General features: G+C 44.6%; 1 protein-coding gene across 7 annotated transcripts in view; it reads left to right on the top strand.

The window, feature by feature from the left end:
• The window catches only part of NINL (ninein like), a 178,741-nt gene that overhangs the window by 128,828 nt on the left and 33,082 nt on the right, over nt 1–16,831 (top strand). For all 7 annotated transcript variants that reach the window (XM_024577013.3, XM_053926534.1, XM_045184917.2 and 4 more), the window contains 2 exons: nt 5,291–5,400; nt 6,394–6,737. In XM_024577013.3, coding sequence (XP_024432781.2) covers nt 5,291–5,400; nt 6,394–6,737 — 454 coding nt within the window. The remainder of the gene's footprint in view (nt 1–5,290; nt 5,401–6,393; nt 6,738–16,831) is intronic.

Genomic DNA, 16,831 nt, shown 5'->3' with positions numbered 1-16,831 from the left:
TGTTGGAGGCTATTAAGAGTTAAATCCTTGGGTGGATTAATTTGAAGGACTTGAGACTGGATTGTCCTATTAAAAAGGATATAGCCTAAATATTTCCAAGGTTCTGAGTGCTAGATTTTTTCTGGAGCAATAACTAGCCCAGCAGAGACCGCAGAATTTTTAAGAAAGGAAGCAGTGTTTGCTAAAATATCTTGTGAAGGAGCCACGATCAGGATGTCATCCATATAATGATAGATAATTGAATTAGGAAACTGATCTCTTACTGACTGAATAGCTGTATGAACGAAATGCTGGCAGATAGTTGGGCTGTTAAGCATTTCCTGAGGCAAAACTCTCCATTGAAACTGCCTTTACAAAAGGCTGAGAATTGTTAATGACTGGGAGGGAAAATGCAAAATGCTCTGATCCTTTTCTGCTAAAGGAATTGTAAAGAAACCATCCTTTAGGTCAATAACTAAAAGTGTCCAATCCTTTGGAATGCAAGCTGGATTGGGGACTCCTGGCTGTATGGGGCCCATAGGTTGGAGGGTTTCATTTATTTTTCTTAGATCATGCATAAGCCTCCATTTGCCATATTTCTTTGATACAACAAAAATAGGCATATTCCAAGGGCTGTTAGAGGGTTCAATATGACCTGCTTCTAATTGTTGTTTAACTAAAAGGCAGGTCTGTTCAAGTCGCTCTCCTTTAAGTGGCCACTGATCAACCCATACCAGCATATTGGAGAGCCAGGTGAGCGGTAGGGGAGTTACAAGAGCAGTGGCCATTAAGGAAAATGCCACAGAGAGATTTGCATCCCCCACTGACTGAGGAGATCTTGGCCCCAAATATTAAGGAGCATAGGAAGGATATATGGTCCAATTCTCCCTACCTGCCCTTCTGGTCCATAACATTTAAGAGACCATACTCTGACTTGTGTTTGAGAAACTCCTCCAACATCTGTCACAGGCATTCTGCTGTCTGTTAGAGGCCACTCTGGAGGCCAAAACTGATTTGAGATAACGGAGATGTCGGCTCCTGTACCTATGAGGCCTTGAAAGGTCTTATCCTTTATCTTTATTTGTAAGATTGGTTTATTTAATTTAATTGATTCTGTTTAAAAAACTGATTGATTGTCTGTACTACTGAAGCCTCCCTCTCCCCTCACTGTATTTTGAGTCTTTGAGATTACTTAGGGGAGTAGGAGCAACTGGGCAATACGTGTCTGGGCAGGAGTAATATGATAACCAGAGCTTTAAGCATGATTTTAATTTCCCCGTGATAGTGTGAGTCAGTGACCTCTGGCTTAACAAAAATGCCTTTGGTAGTAATACTGGATCTCCCTAAGATTAAACCGACTGTTCCTGGAAGTAAAGGTCCCCAGACACCAGTGGGAGTCGTAATTACTTGATCCTGTCCCTTTAAGAGGAGCTTGTTGGTGGTGACCAAGTCCAACCCTGTGCTTACACAGGTGGCTGCATGAAGGTCGGAAACTGCATTTCCCTGCATTCCCTGATATTGATTGCTATTGTGAAAGCTTCGATTGGGGTTGGGGGTGCTGGAGCAGGCACTCCTCAGAAGTTTCCCTGAATAGGTTGGCCATTTTTGTCAAATTTAGAGCTGCATTCCTTTGCCCAATGTCTGCCCTTGCCACAGTGCAGACAATCCTTTAGGGGAAGCTTGTAATTACCCTTTCCCCCTTTCGATGTGGATGAACAGTCTGTGCACAGGTGACCGGGCTTTCCACAATTGTAACATCTGGGATCTCCCTTAATTGCAGCAACTAAGAGAGAAGCCTTATGCTGCTCTGTGCCGACATCTTGGCAAGCCTTGATAAACTCACTGATGTCTTTGGTGGTAGTTTGCAGGGGTCCTATAATGGCCCTGCAGTCTTTGTTAGCATTTTCATAAGCTAGCTGCTATAAGAGAGATTTGGCTGCTCTGTCATTATCTATTTGCCTTTCAGTTGCTTTTTGGAGGCGGTCAATAAAGTCAATATATGCCTCTGCGGCACCCTGATGGATATTGGTAAAGGAATAAATTTCCCTGGCCTGAGAATCAGGCACAGCCTTTATGGCTCTGAGAGCAATTTGAGCACTTTGGCTAAAAGCGCGAGGATCAAGCCTAACCTGATCTGCAGTGGTGGCAAAATCACCAGACCCAAGCAACATAGGGACGGTGACAGGTTTATTTATTTGCGAATTCTCGGTTGCGTGGTGGCTGGCTCGCTGAGAGTACTCCAAATGCCAGACTATGAACTGAGCTGGGGTTAAGACTGTCCTGGCTAGAGCCATCCAGACACAAGGGGCCATTCTGTAGCTGTCAGTGATGGCTTGAAGTAGCCCATTAGTATAAGGAAACTGAAGCCCATTTTCTCTAATACTCTTTTTTTAGATCCTTGTAAAGGGAAAAAGGAAGGGGTTCATGGACATTTCTTTGACCCTTGACTATAATGGGGAAGGCTGAAAGGGCGTCTAAATCCCCAGCCTCTGCTGCCTGCCGAAGGCACGTGGCATGACCCTAACAGGATTATGTCTAAATTTTCTGGCTCTCTAGGTGGTGAGTCATCCTGTGAGGAGGAATGCTCCCAGGATTGGAGTAAGGAGCAGCTGCTATGAGGCAGGTCCTCTGGTGGGGCCGTAGTCAGAACTTTCAGAGCTGGTTCTTCTACTATATTACATATGACTTCCTTCTCTGAACTAGACTCTTTATCCTCCTTTGTGAATAGTTCCGGTCTCCTAGCCCATATGGGCAGGAGAGCAGTCCTGACTAGCCCCCAAGTTATTTAGTTTTGAGTTCTGATAGGAACACCACTGTTCTGTAAAGATCTTAACCTATGGCCTACATCTTCCCAAACCTTTACATCTAAGGTTCCCTCATCAGGAAAAGCAGGGTAGTGTTCCTTTATAGTTTGTAAAAGCTGAATGAGACACTGTTCCTTCACCTTGCAACCCACTCCTTGGAGGAGCTGCTATAACACCCGCAGGTAAACTTCCTGTTCTTTAGATAAATCAGAGCCCATTCTTGCTATTAAAGGGCTCCTTTTTACTTTCGACTATTGTCTTCAGATTCCACCGCCTGTGCTGAACCCTAACTAGTTAGCTATTGAGGGATATAGTGTGGTGGGTCAAAATGTGCTGTTAGTGGAAAAGACTGTCAGGGAGAGGAGTACTCCTACCCCGCTTATGGGTTTCGGGTTCTCCCTCAGCATTTAGGACTGCGAGGGGGGGCTTGTAGCCCTAGTTATATGGTACTTCCCAGATGAGCCAGAAGTTAAATTAAGCAGTGTTGGAGTTCCCTATAAGGCCCCTGCACATCTCAGGAATTGATCCCAGACACGTTCACAAGGTTCCAACTCCCATGGGAACACCTGATTTCTCAGGCTGAGGGGAGGAAGTGCCTTTTGTCTTCAGAGCTTGGTGAACATCAAAAGCTCTCATACAAAACCTGTGACTAACACTAAATCCTTCTGGAAAGCGATCTTCGGAGTCCGGTCTAAACCGAAACACTCATTCACTATCCGCTTTTCCTTATGCAGGTGGACGGAGGGAAAAGGCAAAATCGAAAGGACCGCAAGAGGTGGCTTACAAGAAAAAATTTGCTGAGATGCTTTTAAAATATCCCTGTAGCTAGTTGCTGTTTTTAAAGCTGATTAAAGGGAAAGTCTTTGCTCTTTCTCCCAAGCCTAGACCTGGTTGGGGGTTGTGCCACAGGGATGCGCTTGTGTTTTTACAGTGTGCTTCTTGTTGCATGGACTTTTGCTTGTGGCTGGTGGGAAACCTAGTGTCTGACCCGGTCCACGTCTAGCTAATCCTGTCATGGGTGACTTCTAGTGGTGAGCACCCTTGTGGCTCTTAATTGCTCAACCCATGCCGGAGAGATTGTGGCAAATACTTGGGAGAGAGCAAGACGCCTGCTTGCTAAAGAAGGTATAGTTGCAAACAGGTCGCAAGAGAGGGCGACCTAGGAAGAAACCCCTTTTCTTCTGAAATCCAACACACCCTATGACCTAACCGAAAAGCACTCGGTGTCATCGGGCCTTACCTAGGCTGATGCGTGTACTCCAACCAAGTTAGTATGTTGTCCACAATGACGGCTGGTAGCCCTGAGTCCCTGTTCCAGGCACTAGCTGATGCAGACACCGGCCTACAGTGTCCGTGGCGTTGTGGCTGAGATGAGACAAATTCACATAGACTACCGAGACCTGTGGAGGAAAAGGGACACCATGGCCACCCTCTCAAAAGAAGAGCACCCCAACCTTTGCTTTGACAGGCTTTTATTTCTTTTCTGGGCACATTACATTAAGGATGGTCCGCATTTACTATGCACAGGTTCCTTTTAGGTGGTTACCTTTTACAGAAAACAAAGGAGAGGATGTTGCTAATTACATCAAAAAAGGATATTTGCAAATGTAAAGGGAAAAGTGGTTGAATTGGTTACACTCATGCTTGGAAGGTTTAGTATACATCTTGGGAAGTTACTTTAAAGATATGCAATAAACATTTGCTGCCTCAATTCAGGGTGAGGGAGTTTTAGCAAAAAGCAAGTCTCAAAGTGGCCTAGGTACAATGCAGGCCTGATTACTTATGGGAGAACCTATCTGTGGGTGTGGGTCCTGTGTGCTGGACCTCGCTTTCCACTGGCCTTTCCGAGTGGGAGCGGGGCCCACCCCATGCACAACAGTCTCCTATACTTCCCCTTCACCCCTCCTTCTGACTATAGCAGTTCCATTGACCCCCTCAGAGGAGGAGAGGTTTTCTGCTGCTGTATGGGAACGTCACAACAGCAGGGTTAGGGTGAAGAGGGCCATAGGGATTATGGTGGCAGTGTCATTGGTGTATCCAACTGGAGCCACACCTGACAGAAGCTCATTGACCTGTGCCTACTGGCCAGACCCAGATGGCAGCTTCAGTTTGTTAGGGCATCAGGATGTCTTCTTTCCTGAGGTTCTTATCCTGAGTCCTCTCAGACCTAGTGTCTCTGAGTCTGTCACTTTTTTTCATGTAAAATAATTTATATCTTGGAGTAATCTGTGTTCTGGCAAAGACTTGAAATGTTGATTTCTAAAGAACTTCAACTTTGAGAATGGGACATAACAGACTGTTTGTGGAAACCTGCAAGGGCTGCCCCTCACTGCCAGCACTGAGTTCTTCGCAGAGAAGGTGCCTATGAAAGATTGTGCATTGTTCTGTATGGTGGAGGAAGTCTGGGATGAATATTCAGTGCTGTGCAAATATCAAATGGGGGGGGGGTGTGGAACAAATCCCATGGCACCCTCAGCAAGACATAAAAAGAAATGTCCTTGTTGCAGGCATCATCTCCATTCTGGGTGATTCCACTCCAGCGAGTATAGAAATGGAGATAATGTTGAAGCAGGTGAAGGAACATTACCAAGACCTCAAGATCCAGCTGGAGACCAAGGTCAGAGGGGATGGGAAGCCACAGGAGATTTGGGCACTTGCTGCTGCATGCCCAACAGCTTGTTCACTGTGCTGATGATTCTGCATGCACACATCTGCTTGTGGATCCCCTGCTTTGTAGTAAGCCTGTTCTGGGGAGGGAGGTGTGTGGGGAAAGGGAAATAGAATTGACATTCAACCTCAAGCCTTCTTTGGAAGGAGGGGGTACATAAGGAATAACTAGTAGTGGGAGAATGGGGTTATGCATTTCTGGAATGTCGCAAGGGTATGCAGAGGCCAGACCTTCCTGCTTGCTCTGTCATTGAGAAATCACAGGTTCTGGCTTTATTTTAAGCTAAAATGACCCCGGGAGATACCTTGGGTGGGTTATTTCATGGATTCATGGTCACGATTACCATGGCCAAGTCTGTCTTAGATGAATGTGTCTCCTACTCTGTTATAAGATTGTGGTAGTTTTTGTGAAGGGACAGTGTCCATGACTTGTTATCAGGGGATAGGTGTCTTGGTCTGAGTAGCAATGATGCTGGGTCACCTCTGTTTTATGGTTATGGCCGTGGGTTCCCTGGATGTACTAGCCGGTAGCTGCTATAGTAATCCTGCCTGCGACTGGATAATATTCCTCCTCATTGGAGCCTCCAGGGAGTTCAGAGCCACCCCACCAACCTCATTAAGGCTCTGTTTTATCAGTGTTGTCACACCCTCAAACCCTCTTCATGCTTCCTCACTAGACACCTGGCCCAGCTGGCCTCCAGCCTCCCTTTCCCACCTGCTAGATCTGCCTCATGGGGCTGATGGAAGGTTATGGGGAAAAATAAAACCTATGGCCCTTTGGGAGCCTTAAACATTGTTGGCATGGCTGTCCCCTGCACCTCATCATGTCTAGTCCATCTGGTCTTTGACTGTGGTAACTGGGAGCCTTATAGTTCCATGTTGCATTGTTAGTAAATCATTTTGGGGACTTCCTGATCAACATAGCTCATATTTCTTTTCTCAGGTAAATTACTATGAAAGAGAAATTGAAATGATGAAAAAGGACTTTGCAAAGAAGGAAAAGGAAATGGAGCAGGCTTTCAAGCTTGAAGTCAGTGTGCTGGAGGATCAGAAAGCCAACCTGGAGACCCTCCACGTGAAATCTCAGGAGGTCATCCGAGGCCTGCAAGACCAGCTCCAGAGTACAACCCGTGGCCCTGAGCTGGAAAGGAAGTTCGAGCTGGAGAGGGTAGAGATGGAGCAGTGCTATACTCAGGCACTGTCTGGTCTGACTCAGCGGCTGACCCAAGAGAAAGATCAGCTGGAGGAGCTACACCGGAGGCATCAGCATGAGCTACAGCAGTTCAGGTCCAGCGCCATGTCTTTTCAGGATTTCATGTCCAGTGTTTCTTGCCAAAATTAAATAAACCAAAATTTAAAGTTTGATTATGAAAACTGCTCAGAATGATGATGCCTATTAACTATGTAGTTTTTCTCAGGGGAAGATGTGTGAGCAAGAGAACAAGTGACAAAGAACAAGTCATTATATAAGAATTTTTACTTTAAATTTGAAATATGAACTAACCAGAGCTTAGGCTGTGAAACAGTGTACTTCGTAGAATTTAAACTCAGTGCTTTTCACCTTGTTTCAGTCTTGTCTTGTATAGCAGAGGTCAATATGTTCATCATTTAATATCTCATTCTAATTGTCTGGGACACTGTGTTGTAGCACATGGGGAGATGGATAAAAGCCCTAAAACAATGGAAAGAACCATTAATTTTGTTTAGTGATGTTCTTAAAAAGGCTAAGATATATGAGCAAAGAAAAGAAAAGCTTTATTTGGAAAACTGGAATGTGGTTTTTTGTGTCTTACGATATCATAGACTTCGAGGGAGTAACTGGTTATTGCAGGCTTCGGTGCTGTTCAGCCAGCCCCTCCCTGTCCCATGTGGAGTCTTGAATCCTCACCAGCTCAGGAGAGAATGGTCACATCCCACTCATGCTGGTCCAAAGCTGAGGGACAGCTCATATCCGAGGTGTGTATCACACACCTTTCCTCCTCATGGAGGGGCTCTGTGTGGGCCTGGTTGAGTTCTGATGTTGTTGCCAAGAGGACATGTTCCCAATCACCACACTGATAGCAGGATATCAAACGACCTTCCTGTGGAGGTCATGCCCTCCAAATTGTGTGAGATGGGCTCTCCCCTTCTTTGTCATGAGGATTAGGGGTGGCCTAAGCACAGGGAGGTGCTGAGTACAGTCTGTTACTGTGTTGCATTATTCCCTCCACTCCAGGTGACACCCTCTGGGGCTTTCAGGAACTGACTGACACTCTCCTGGAGGTAATAAGTCATTTTTGAGTCATGTTCTTCCCCTGAGCTTTGTTATTTTCTGTGAAACCCAAGAGCTGTGTGATAAGGGACCAAAGCTCCCTCCAGACCCCCACCAGACAGCAGAGGAGCATGGCAGGGTAGCTCCCTGCTGCTCATCCCTAACATCTTGAGCCTTAGAGACATCTGCCTTTGTTGGGAGGAGCTGTTCCTGCTGCTTATAGTCCCTCTGCAGCCTGGAGGTATAGCCCCATATATCTCAGGCCAGCACTGGGCAGGAGCAGAGAACACACCTGTCCCTGGCTTAGTGCCCTCATGCAGGCCTCAGTTCAGCAACTTACAGGATTTTCAAGGGATGTTTTGATTATGAGTCAGTTTTACCCATCTGACTAAAACTCTAGGCCATTACTGTCCTTAGAATTTTCTGCAATGAGGAACATCCCTGTGTCTGCTGTGTCCATTAAGGCAGCCATCAGCCACATAAGGCTACTGAGCATGGAAATGTGATCTATGCAATTAAGGGACTGAATTTTAATGGCTTATTTTTAATCAACTTAGTTTAACAGTCACATGTGTGAATGGCATCTGTGTTGGCTCCTGTAATGGAACCCAACCCTAGTGAGGGACAATCCTTCTAAGGCCTTGCTAAGGAAGGCCCTAGGGCGTGGGTGGAAGCCCAGGAGTCATGGAAGTGAGAGAGGGTAAAGCCAGCCATGCTGAGAGGAGGTGTGAAGTTGGAATAAGAAAAGTCTTTGCAGCCTTTCTAACCTGAGGGGAAGGTCTGGGGCTTAGAGCTGTAGCCTCTAGTGCCTGGGACTCATTCTGTTTCTATAGGAAAGAGGCCAACGTTGGGCTGAATCAAAAGCTCCCAGCAGGCCACCCACTGTAAGCACTTATCACTACAACATAAGCAGAAGGAAGAGATCCTGCAGAAACATCCGCTGCAAGTGAGAGAGATGACAGATTAGCATGACCTGGAGAAGCAAAGAGAAAAGAGAGGAAGGGAGCAGCAACTCAAGCTGCAGGAGTTGATGAGTGAAGAACAGGCGTAGATTTGCTAGTCTTTTGCCCTTAAGAAGGAGAAGTTAGAGCTTACCTGTAGAAAGCAGGTGGAAAGCCTTGCCCGAGAAGCAGAGATGCTGTAAGTCTTCTTGAAGGATGGGTCAGCAGTAGCAGGTGATGAGCAGGAGTGCACAGGTGGCCCCGTGATCCTCAGTACAAGCAGGAGGGAGCAGCCATACTGTGTAGACCCTAGGCAGAGCCCAGCCTCAACCCTTGCCCATCAGAATGCCCTCAAAGAGCCTCAGCCTTGGAGAGTGCAGTTAGTGTGTGCTTGACCACAACCAGGTGGCTTCTGCTCCCACAGATAGGTGGTCACAGGTGCACCCAAGTGGGGTGGCTGGGGAGTGGTCGTGGAGGACCTAGTGCTTTTTGCTGATGGCCAACCCTGCCTGAGCCAGCCTGAAGCCCAGGAGCTGTTCTTGAGAACAGAGACAGATGCCTCATCCCCTGAGGGTGGGCAGGGAAGACACTGAGAGGCAGCAGGCTGCTCTCAAGGACGAAGCTGGGAAGTTGAGCAGGGAGCCAGCCCCTGCGGGAAACTTGGGACAGGCCTTCGAGGAGCAAGCTAGGTGCAGTAAGAGCACCCTGGAGAGGGGGCTGCAGCACAACAGGGGAAAAGCCAGGAGGGGCACTTTGAGCTTCCACCACAGATTTGCTGGCCCCTGGGCAGCCAGGTGGGAACAGCTTGAGGCCCTGGGGGAGGTAGAGGCCGACATAGCACTGGAGGGAGAGAAAAATGCATGAAAATCAAACTTCTACAGCTGGAACATGTTTGATCTCTTAAGAAAAAAGCAGATTCAGGAGAGAACAGGTTTGGTGTCTCTCCATTCTCAGAATGCCAGGAACACCTGACCTCTGTCACTAACTCTAAGCACACACATTTCCAGCTGACCAGCTCATAGCTGCTGATGGGGCTGCTTACATAACCTGTGGGCTTGGGCAGATGGTCATAAGCCCAACCCTGACCTCAGGCATCCCAGAGGACACCAGGTGCTCAGTGAGTAGACAGAGGGGACATAAATTAACCTTTCTGGGTATTTCAGCTGGCTCTAGTGTCCCCTGCCCTTGTCCTTAGGAAGTTCTTGCTGGTGTCACAAGGACAAAGATAGACTATACTTGGAGGCCCATTTCAGTCTTTGGTCATCTGAGCCCTCTTCCTACTGACTTTGAGCAGGATCCACTACTGCACCCCACCAATTCATGTGCCAGGCACTGTCCTTGAACTGCAAGTCCATGTGCTATTGGAGCAGCAATAGAGGAGGCCAACTATTCAAGTAAAGGGCTCCTCTGCTGCTGTATTCTGCACTGCCTGGCACTGCCTCGGAATGTTGGTGGTGGGTATGACATGAGTGCCCCAAAGGGCTCTACTGCCTACTGCTGCAGCTGATGCCCTCATGTGCAGCCCCAAGGTGAGGAGGTGGCCGGGAGATGTTGGTCTGTTGGCAAAGTAAAGAGAGAGCCTAGTTGTGCAGCTAGGCCCTCTTCCTCCCCAGGCTCCTCTGTGGGTCCCAGGCTGGCACATGCTCTTTCTTAGAATTCTAGAAGGGCTTTTCCAGATGCTGAAGAGCATGGCTTCAGATTCTCTTCTTCTGGATCTTTGGGAGATAAAGGGTTGCCCTGACAGATGTTATAGGCATTTGCATGTTATAATGACTGTGTGACATGGTTATTGCTCTGCATGCAGTGTCATTTGGTCCTATTAACCCATACATAGCACACGTGTGAGGTGCCTGCTTCATGTGAAGATGGATTATGTTACTTTGGTTCACAGCACACATGGGTCTGTCCTGGACTGTGATCACAAGCATGTGGTGAGATCTGCATTCCAGCTCAGGCATCAGCTCCTGCTAGCTGGGGACCATGGACAAGTTATTTCATTGAAAAAAATAAAATATTATGTAGGATTTATGATAAACCAAAAGTAATGAAGGTCAATGCACCACCCATCTTAAGAAAAAATATTAGCATAGCTGGAAACCCCTAGGCACCTATCCCCAGGTCTCCTTGCTCCTCTAGGAGGGAGCAGCTTTGCTGTGTAGGGACTGTTTCCTGCCATCTAGGCATTGGTTCATGCTCCTGCGTCTTATGTGAGTGTTCCTGAACAATGTGGAACAATGTGGTGGGGTGACTTCGAAATTTCCTTATCCATAAAGCAAAGATGGTGCTGTACCTCAAAAAGGGCATGGAGCATGAGACGAATATATGCACATGCTCTTACATTTATAGCTGTTCCATAGCAAGCCCCCCCAAAACAGGCTGGTCTTGGCCCCAGTGTAAGCACCTTGGGGACCTGCTCCATGTGTGAGTCCACAGCCACATACAAGGGACTCAGGCAGAGAAGCAACCCAGCTCCTAGAATCCCAAGCTGCTATCCCTTTAAAATACTTCCCCGTGGACAGACATGTGCCCAGACTCATTCCACCCCTTCCCCTGGTGGTCTGCCACTCACTGACCCAAGTCCAGGAAGGCTGCCCTTGTCCTCTTTCTGCTTCTCCTGATGTGCTGCACTCCCCAGACTGCTGGCCACACAGTAGTCACAGTTCAAGTCTCAGCGAGGTCTTCATTCATTTGACAGTGGTTACTGGCCACCTTCTATGTGCCAGCACAGTTAGGAATTGCAGTTGGGAGCAAAACAGGTATTTGGAGTTTTCATTTCTGTGGGGAAACACCGTGCTTCCTGCATGTCCCAGTGTTAGGAAGAAATGCATTCTGACATTTTAAGGATGAGGAAACAAAGGTCATGCCCTTCAAACCATGTACATTTTTCAGGGACACATACACATGTGGTGAAATCCTAAGAGAATATATAGAAATAATGAAAATTCAAGCTGCTGGTTTCCTGGGAGGCTGGGGTTCAGGTCTGGGAAGGCTGCATGGCACAGGCCTAGACCCCCATCAATCAGAGACCTAGTGTGTGTCCAACAGGGGAAGAGGCTTCTCAGGTTAGAGGGTTCTGAAGAGTTAGGAGACAGACTATTCAGAGGGGAAAGTGAGTAGTTACCAGCTCTAATGGGAATGGGGAGGGTTTCCTACGAGCAAGCTGCTGAGGGCCCTGAATAGGGCACTGCAGTGATTGAGAGGGTATGGGAGGTGTCTACGCAGCTGTCCAGGCTAGAGGTCATGACAGTGGCGGAGCCATAATGATGGCCGCAGAGGTGCAGGAAGTTGACTGGCAGAAGTGTGGAGGCTGAATTAATGGGTTACAGGTGGATGGGATATGGGCAAGGAGGTTGGAAATGGGTTATGGAGCAATTAGAGGACTCCCAGGAAATGCAACCATGAAAGGAGAAGACAGGAGGGTGGAATTCAGTTAATTTTGAGCCTGTGGTACTGTCCCCTGTATAGGTTAAGGTGGGTGAAGAGATGGGTAAGGGTCCTAAAACCGAGGAGCTGATGTCTTTGGGGAAGGTTGCTGTAAGGAGGAAGGGACACCTGTGTCAGGAGCCACTGAGAGTCTAGTTAACACAAGACCTGCAGCATAAAGGAGGACATATTTTTGTCAGTGGACATTGACTTTCTATCATTATAAAATATACATAATATAAAATCAATCATTTTAAACATTTTTAAGTGTATAAATCAGTGGCATTAAACACAATGTTGCACAATTATTGCCACTATGCACTTCCAAAATTTCCATCATCCCAAACAGAAACTCTGTGCCTATTAAACAATTGTTTTTTTGCTAATATTTTATTGAGGATTTTAGCATAGCATCATTAATATTGGTAAGGGATGTTGGTCTGTAATTTTTTCTGAAATGACTTTGTATGGCTTTTGTATGAGAGTAATGTTGGCCTTATAGAATGATTTAGAAAGTATTCCCTCCTCTTCAGTATTTGGGAAGAGTTTAAGGATTGGTGTTATTTTAAATGTCTGCTAAAATTCACCAGGGAATCCATCTGCTCCCAGGCTTTTCCTTGTGATGAGTTTGATGATGATTCAGTCTCCTTACTACTTAAAGGTCTGTTCAGATTTTCTATTTTTTCATGAGTCAGTTTGGTAGATTAGGTATGTTCAGGAATTTGGATATTAACATTTTTGAAGAGGCAAAACCAGGTGTTTTGCAGAATATCCCTCAATTTGGATGCCTGGTTTTCCTCATGGATAGATTCAAATGAAATATTCTAGGTGAGAGTAGTGTTTGCTGATATTGCGTCCTCCATAGCTTGTCACATCAGGAGGCTGTTATTCCTTTTTGAATCTTATGCCTTCTTTTGAGGACCATTTTCTTTCTTTGTGATGTATAGCCTCTAGATGTTCCTTTAGTGAGACTCTCATGGGAGTAAATTCCCTCAGTTTTCGTTTGTCTGAAAATGTCTCAAATACTTGTCTATTTTTGAAAGACTGTCCCTAGGAACACAAGTCTATGTTAACAGTTAAAGGGCTCTCTACTCTACATGTTCAGTATCTTCAAGATTCCTTTATTGACATTGAGTAGCTTATCCTGTGTCTAAATGTTGTTCCTTTGTATATCTATTAGTTTCTGATTGCTGGTATAACAAATTACCGCAAATGCAGTGGCTTAAAACAATACAATTTATTATTTTACAGTTGCAGAGTTTAGAAGTCTGAAATGGATATGACTGGACTAAAATTAAGATGTTGGCAGGGCTGCCTTCCTTTCTGGTGGCTCTGGAGTAGGATCTCTTTTCTTGCCTTTTCCAGCTTCTACAGATCCTTGCATTCTTTGTTTATTGGCCCCCTCCCATCTTTAAAGCCAACAGTGACTGGCCGTGTCCTCCTTATATCACATCACTGACACTTTTGCCTCCCTCTTCCACATTTAAGGACCCTGTAATTACTTTGGGCCCACCTGAATAATGCAGGATACTCTCCCTGTGGAAAGTCAGCTAATTAGCAATCTTAATTCCATTTGCTACATTAATTCCTCTTTGCCATGTAATATAACATTCACAAGTTCCAGGGACTAAGAAATGGACATCTTTTAGAGTCCTTATTCTTCCTACCATAGGAGGTAATCTGAGTTGTGTCCTCTGGTTGCTGTTAAGATCTCTATATTTTGTGACCTGGCTGGTGTGGCTTAGTTGGCTGGAGTATCATCCTGTGATCAAAGGATTGTAGATTCAATTCTCACTTGGGGCACATTCCTGGGTTGTAGGTTCCATCCCTGGTCCAGGCGTGTACAGAAGGCAACTGATAGGTGCTTCTCTCTCTCATCAGTGTTTCTCTTTCTCCCTTCTCTCTCTGAAAACAATGGAAAAAAAAAAAAGGCAAGAAGGAAGGAAGGAAGGAAATATCCTTGGGTGAGGATTAAAAAAAAGATGATCTCTATATTTGGTGTGATTAGGTGTGTATTTCTCTTTAACTTTTTATTACATACACATGAAAAATATACATATATGTATAATTAGAAGAATTGTCAACAAATTGAACACATTGTGTTACCAGCACCCAAAACAAGAAATAGAACTCCCCAAATCCCGCCCCCCCCCCCAGGGATAACCACTGTCCTGACTTCTAACGGCATGGATTAATTCTGCCAATTTTGCCAATATTTTATAAAAAGGAATCACACAATGTGTACTTTTGTGTCTGGCTTTCTTGTGTGTAGATGATCATACACAATTTCAACATATTTTGTGAAATTCATCCATATTGTTGCTTCTACCATCATTAATGTATTTGCATTCGTATAAAGCAGTCTGTTGTGTGAATTAACCACAATGTATTCATTGATTTGTTGATGGGTATTTGAGTAGTTTCTAGTGTTTGGCTATCACAAATAGTACTGCTAAAAATTTCTCGTACATGTCTTTTTGAGCGTTTATGTTGGGATGTACCTGAAAATGGAATTGCTGGGCCATAGGACATAGGTGGTTTCCTTTTAACTTATCTGACTTAAAAATATTGTGCCTATTGAATGTATAGATTTGTGTCTTATGAAAAACTTTCAGCCATTATTCTTAAACTATTGCCTCTCCTCTCACTTATCCTCTTGAATTAAATGTATGGTGTTAAATCTTTTCACTTTTCTTACATTTCTTAACCTCATTTTTATGTGTTCTATCCTGTTTTCTCTGTCACATTCTGGGTATTTTCTTCACATCTCTGTGTTTCAGGTCAATAATTCTTTCTTCAATTGTGTCCAATCTGTAATTTAACCCATTTAGTGTACATTTTGACACTAATTTTTTTCCATTTCCAAAAATTCTGTTGACATTGAATTTTTTTATTTCCAAAAACTCTGTTTGGTCCTGCTGAATATTTTTGATCATTTATTATTGAATGTTTATTTTTAAATTTCTATCTTTTATTTATATTGTACAAATATTCCATAATACTTATCTTTAGTTTGTGTCTGATAATTCCCATATCTGAGGTTTTATAGAATCGAATTCTGTTGCCTCTGCTTCTGCTGACTCTAATAGGTGGCTTTTTTTCCATGAATGTTGTGATGATCTTTGATTTGAACTAATGTTTACATGACATTAATCTATGGGAATCCCAGGAGTTGTAGTAGTGGATGCTTTCTGCAGAAAGGATGTGTACTGCTTTTGCTAACAATTGGGAGCCTATTAATATGGGACTGCTTAACTTCCTTATAGGGTACTGGCTTAATGCAGGTATCCATGTTTCTCTATGCTGCTGATATAAGCATTAGCCTCAGGGTAACACCGTCTTTGTATTGCCTAATTATCACAGCTTTGGTTTCACCTGCCAGGTTTTTGTTTTGTTTGGGGGCCCTTGGAGGTATCTATTACTTTCAGTGAAAAAAATCACGTACTGTATGATCATCTACACACAAGTTCTAGTTGTTCTGTGAGTGTGTGGGGGATGGGTTGGGACAACCATCCGCTTATCTGAGTTCCAAGAAGCTGTAAGTACCAAATTTTGTCGTGTATAATGAACACTTTTTTGCCCAAAGTTTTGAGGGAAAAATAAAGATGCACATTATACATGGGTATAATGAATGTGTAATCCCATGTATAAAGAGCATCAAAACAAGGGTACATATTAAATATGGGAGCACATTATAATTGGCGAAATATGGTAGATCCCCTGCTTCCCTCCCACACACATGCATACCTTCCTTGAATCAATTTGTTTTCCATCCTGGAGCCAGAGTGACAGTCTCAAAACACAGATCTCATTTGTTTTATTCCCCTATTTGAAAATCTTTGCTGCTTTTAAAATTCCAATGACTTCTGTTTCTTTTTTTTTTTTAGTTCCTCATGAGATAAAATGAAGTCATACATATGCTTATGATGAGGTACTTACTATAACTGTAATATGCAAACATAATGAGCTCCTGTGGCTTCAAGTATTTTTAGGTTGAAAACATTACAAGCATATGCCAGATAAAGACCTATTAGGGGTAATACATGTCAGCCAGACGAACACATATTAAGAGTAAATTCTCTGGGCAGCAAGCATGGGGTTTAGCTGCCTCATTTGTGATGTTTATTGGTAAATTGCTCATCCATCATAAATTGATGGTGTAACCTAAACAGAGACTCTAAGAGTCATCAGAAAGCACAGGTGGCTCCAGGCACAGTTGGTTCATGTAGTAGCTGTGCGTACTTGCTTTGTCCCTGAAAGAATCCACCTAATATGTTTCTCTCCATATACTGATGCAGACATCTTCCTAAGTTTCTCCTCCCAGAGCTGTGACCTCAGAGTATAGGGGACTCTCCCTAAAGAGGAAAATGTGTGCATGTGTTTTGATCTTCTGGTTCCTTATGTTTCTTAGCTCTGTGCTGGAGTCCACTGGTGAAAGGGTGAATATTCTTTGCAATAACCTGAGGACTCTCACCCAACATTGTGCATTAGTACCAATCGTACTTACATTTCAGTTAGAGGTTACAAGATGCAGGAACAGGTCATCTATAAACACAAGGTAAATGGAACCAAGGTACTGAATACATTAGTGAGTTTTTCATTGTGTAGCCATTTTGGAAGCTAAGAAAGCTATGTTTTCTGTAGCTTATCTCTAGGGAGAGGCAAACCATGGCATGTTAACACTGGATAGAGAAAAAGGAAATGTGTGCTCTAAGCCATCATCTGGGGAAGGGGAGTTGTAGACTGCAGGATTGCCATGACTTCCA

This window comes from Desmodus rotundus, chromosome 6 (genome assembly GCF_022682495.2).
Source record: "Desmodus rotundus isolate HL8 chromosome 6, HLdesRot8A.1, whole genome shotgun sequence".
Lineage (NCBI taxonomy): Eukaryota > Metazoa > Chordata > Mammalia > Chiroptera > Phyllostomidae > Desmodus > Desmodus rotundus.
The sequence above is the reverse complement of the archived record's forward strand: the minus strand, read 5'-3'. Positions and strand labels throughout refer to the sequence as shown.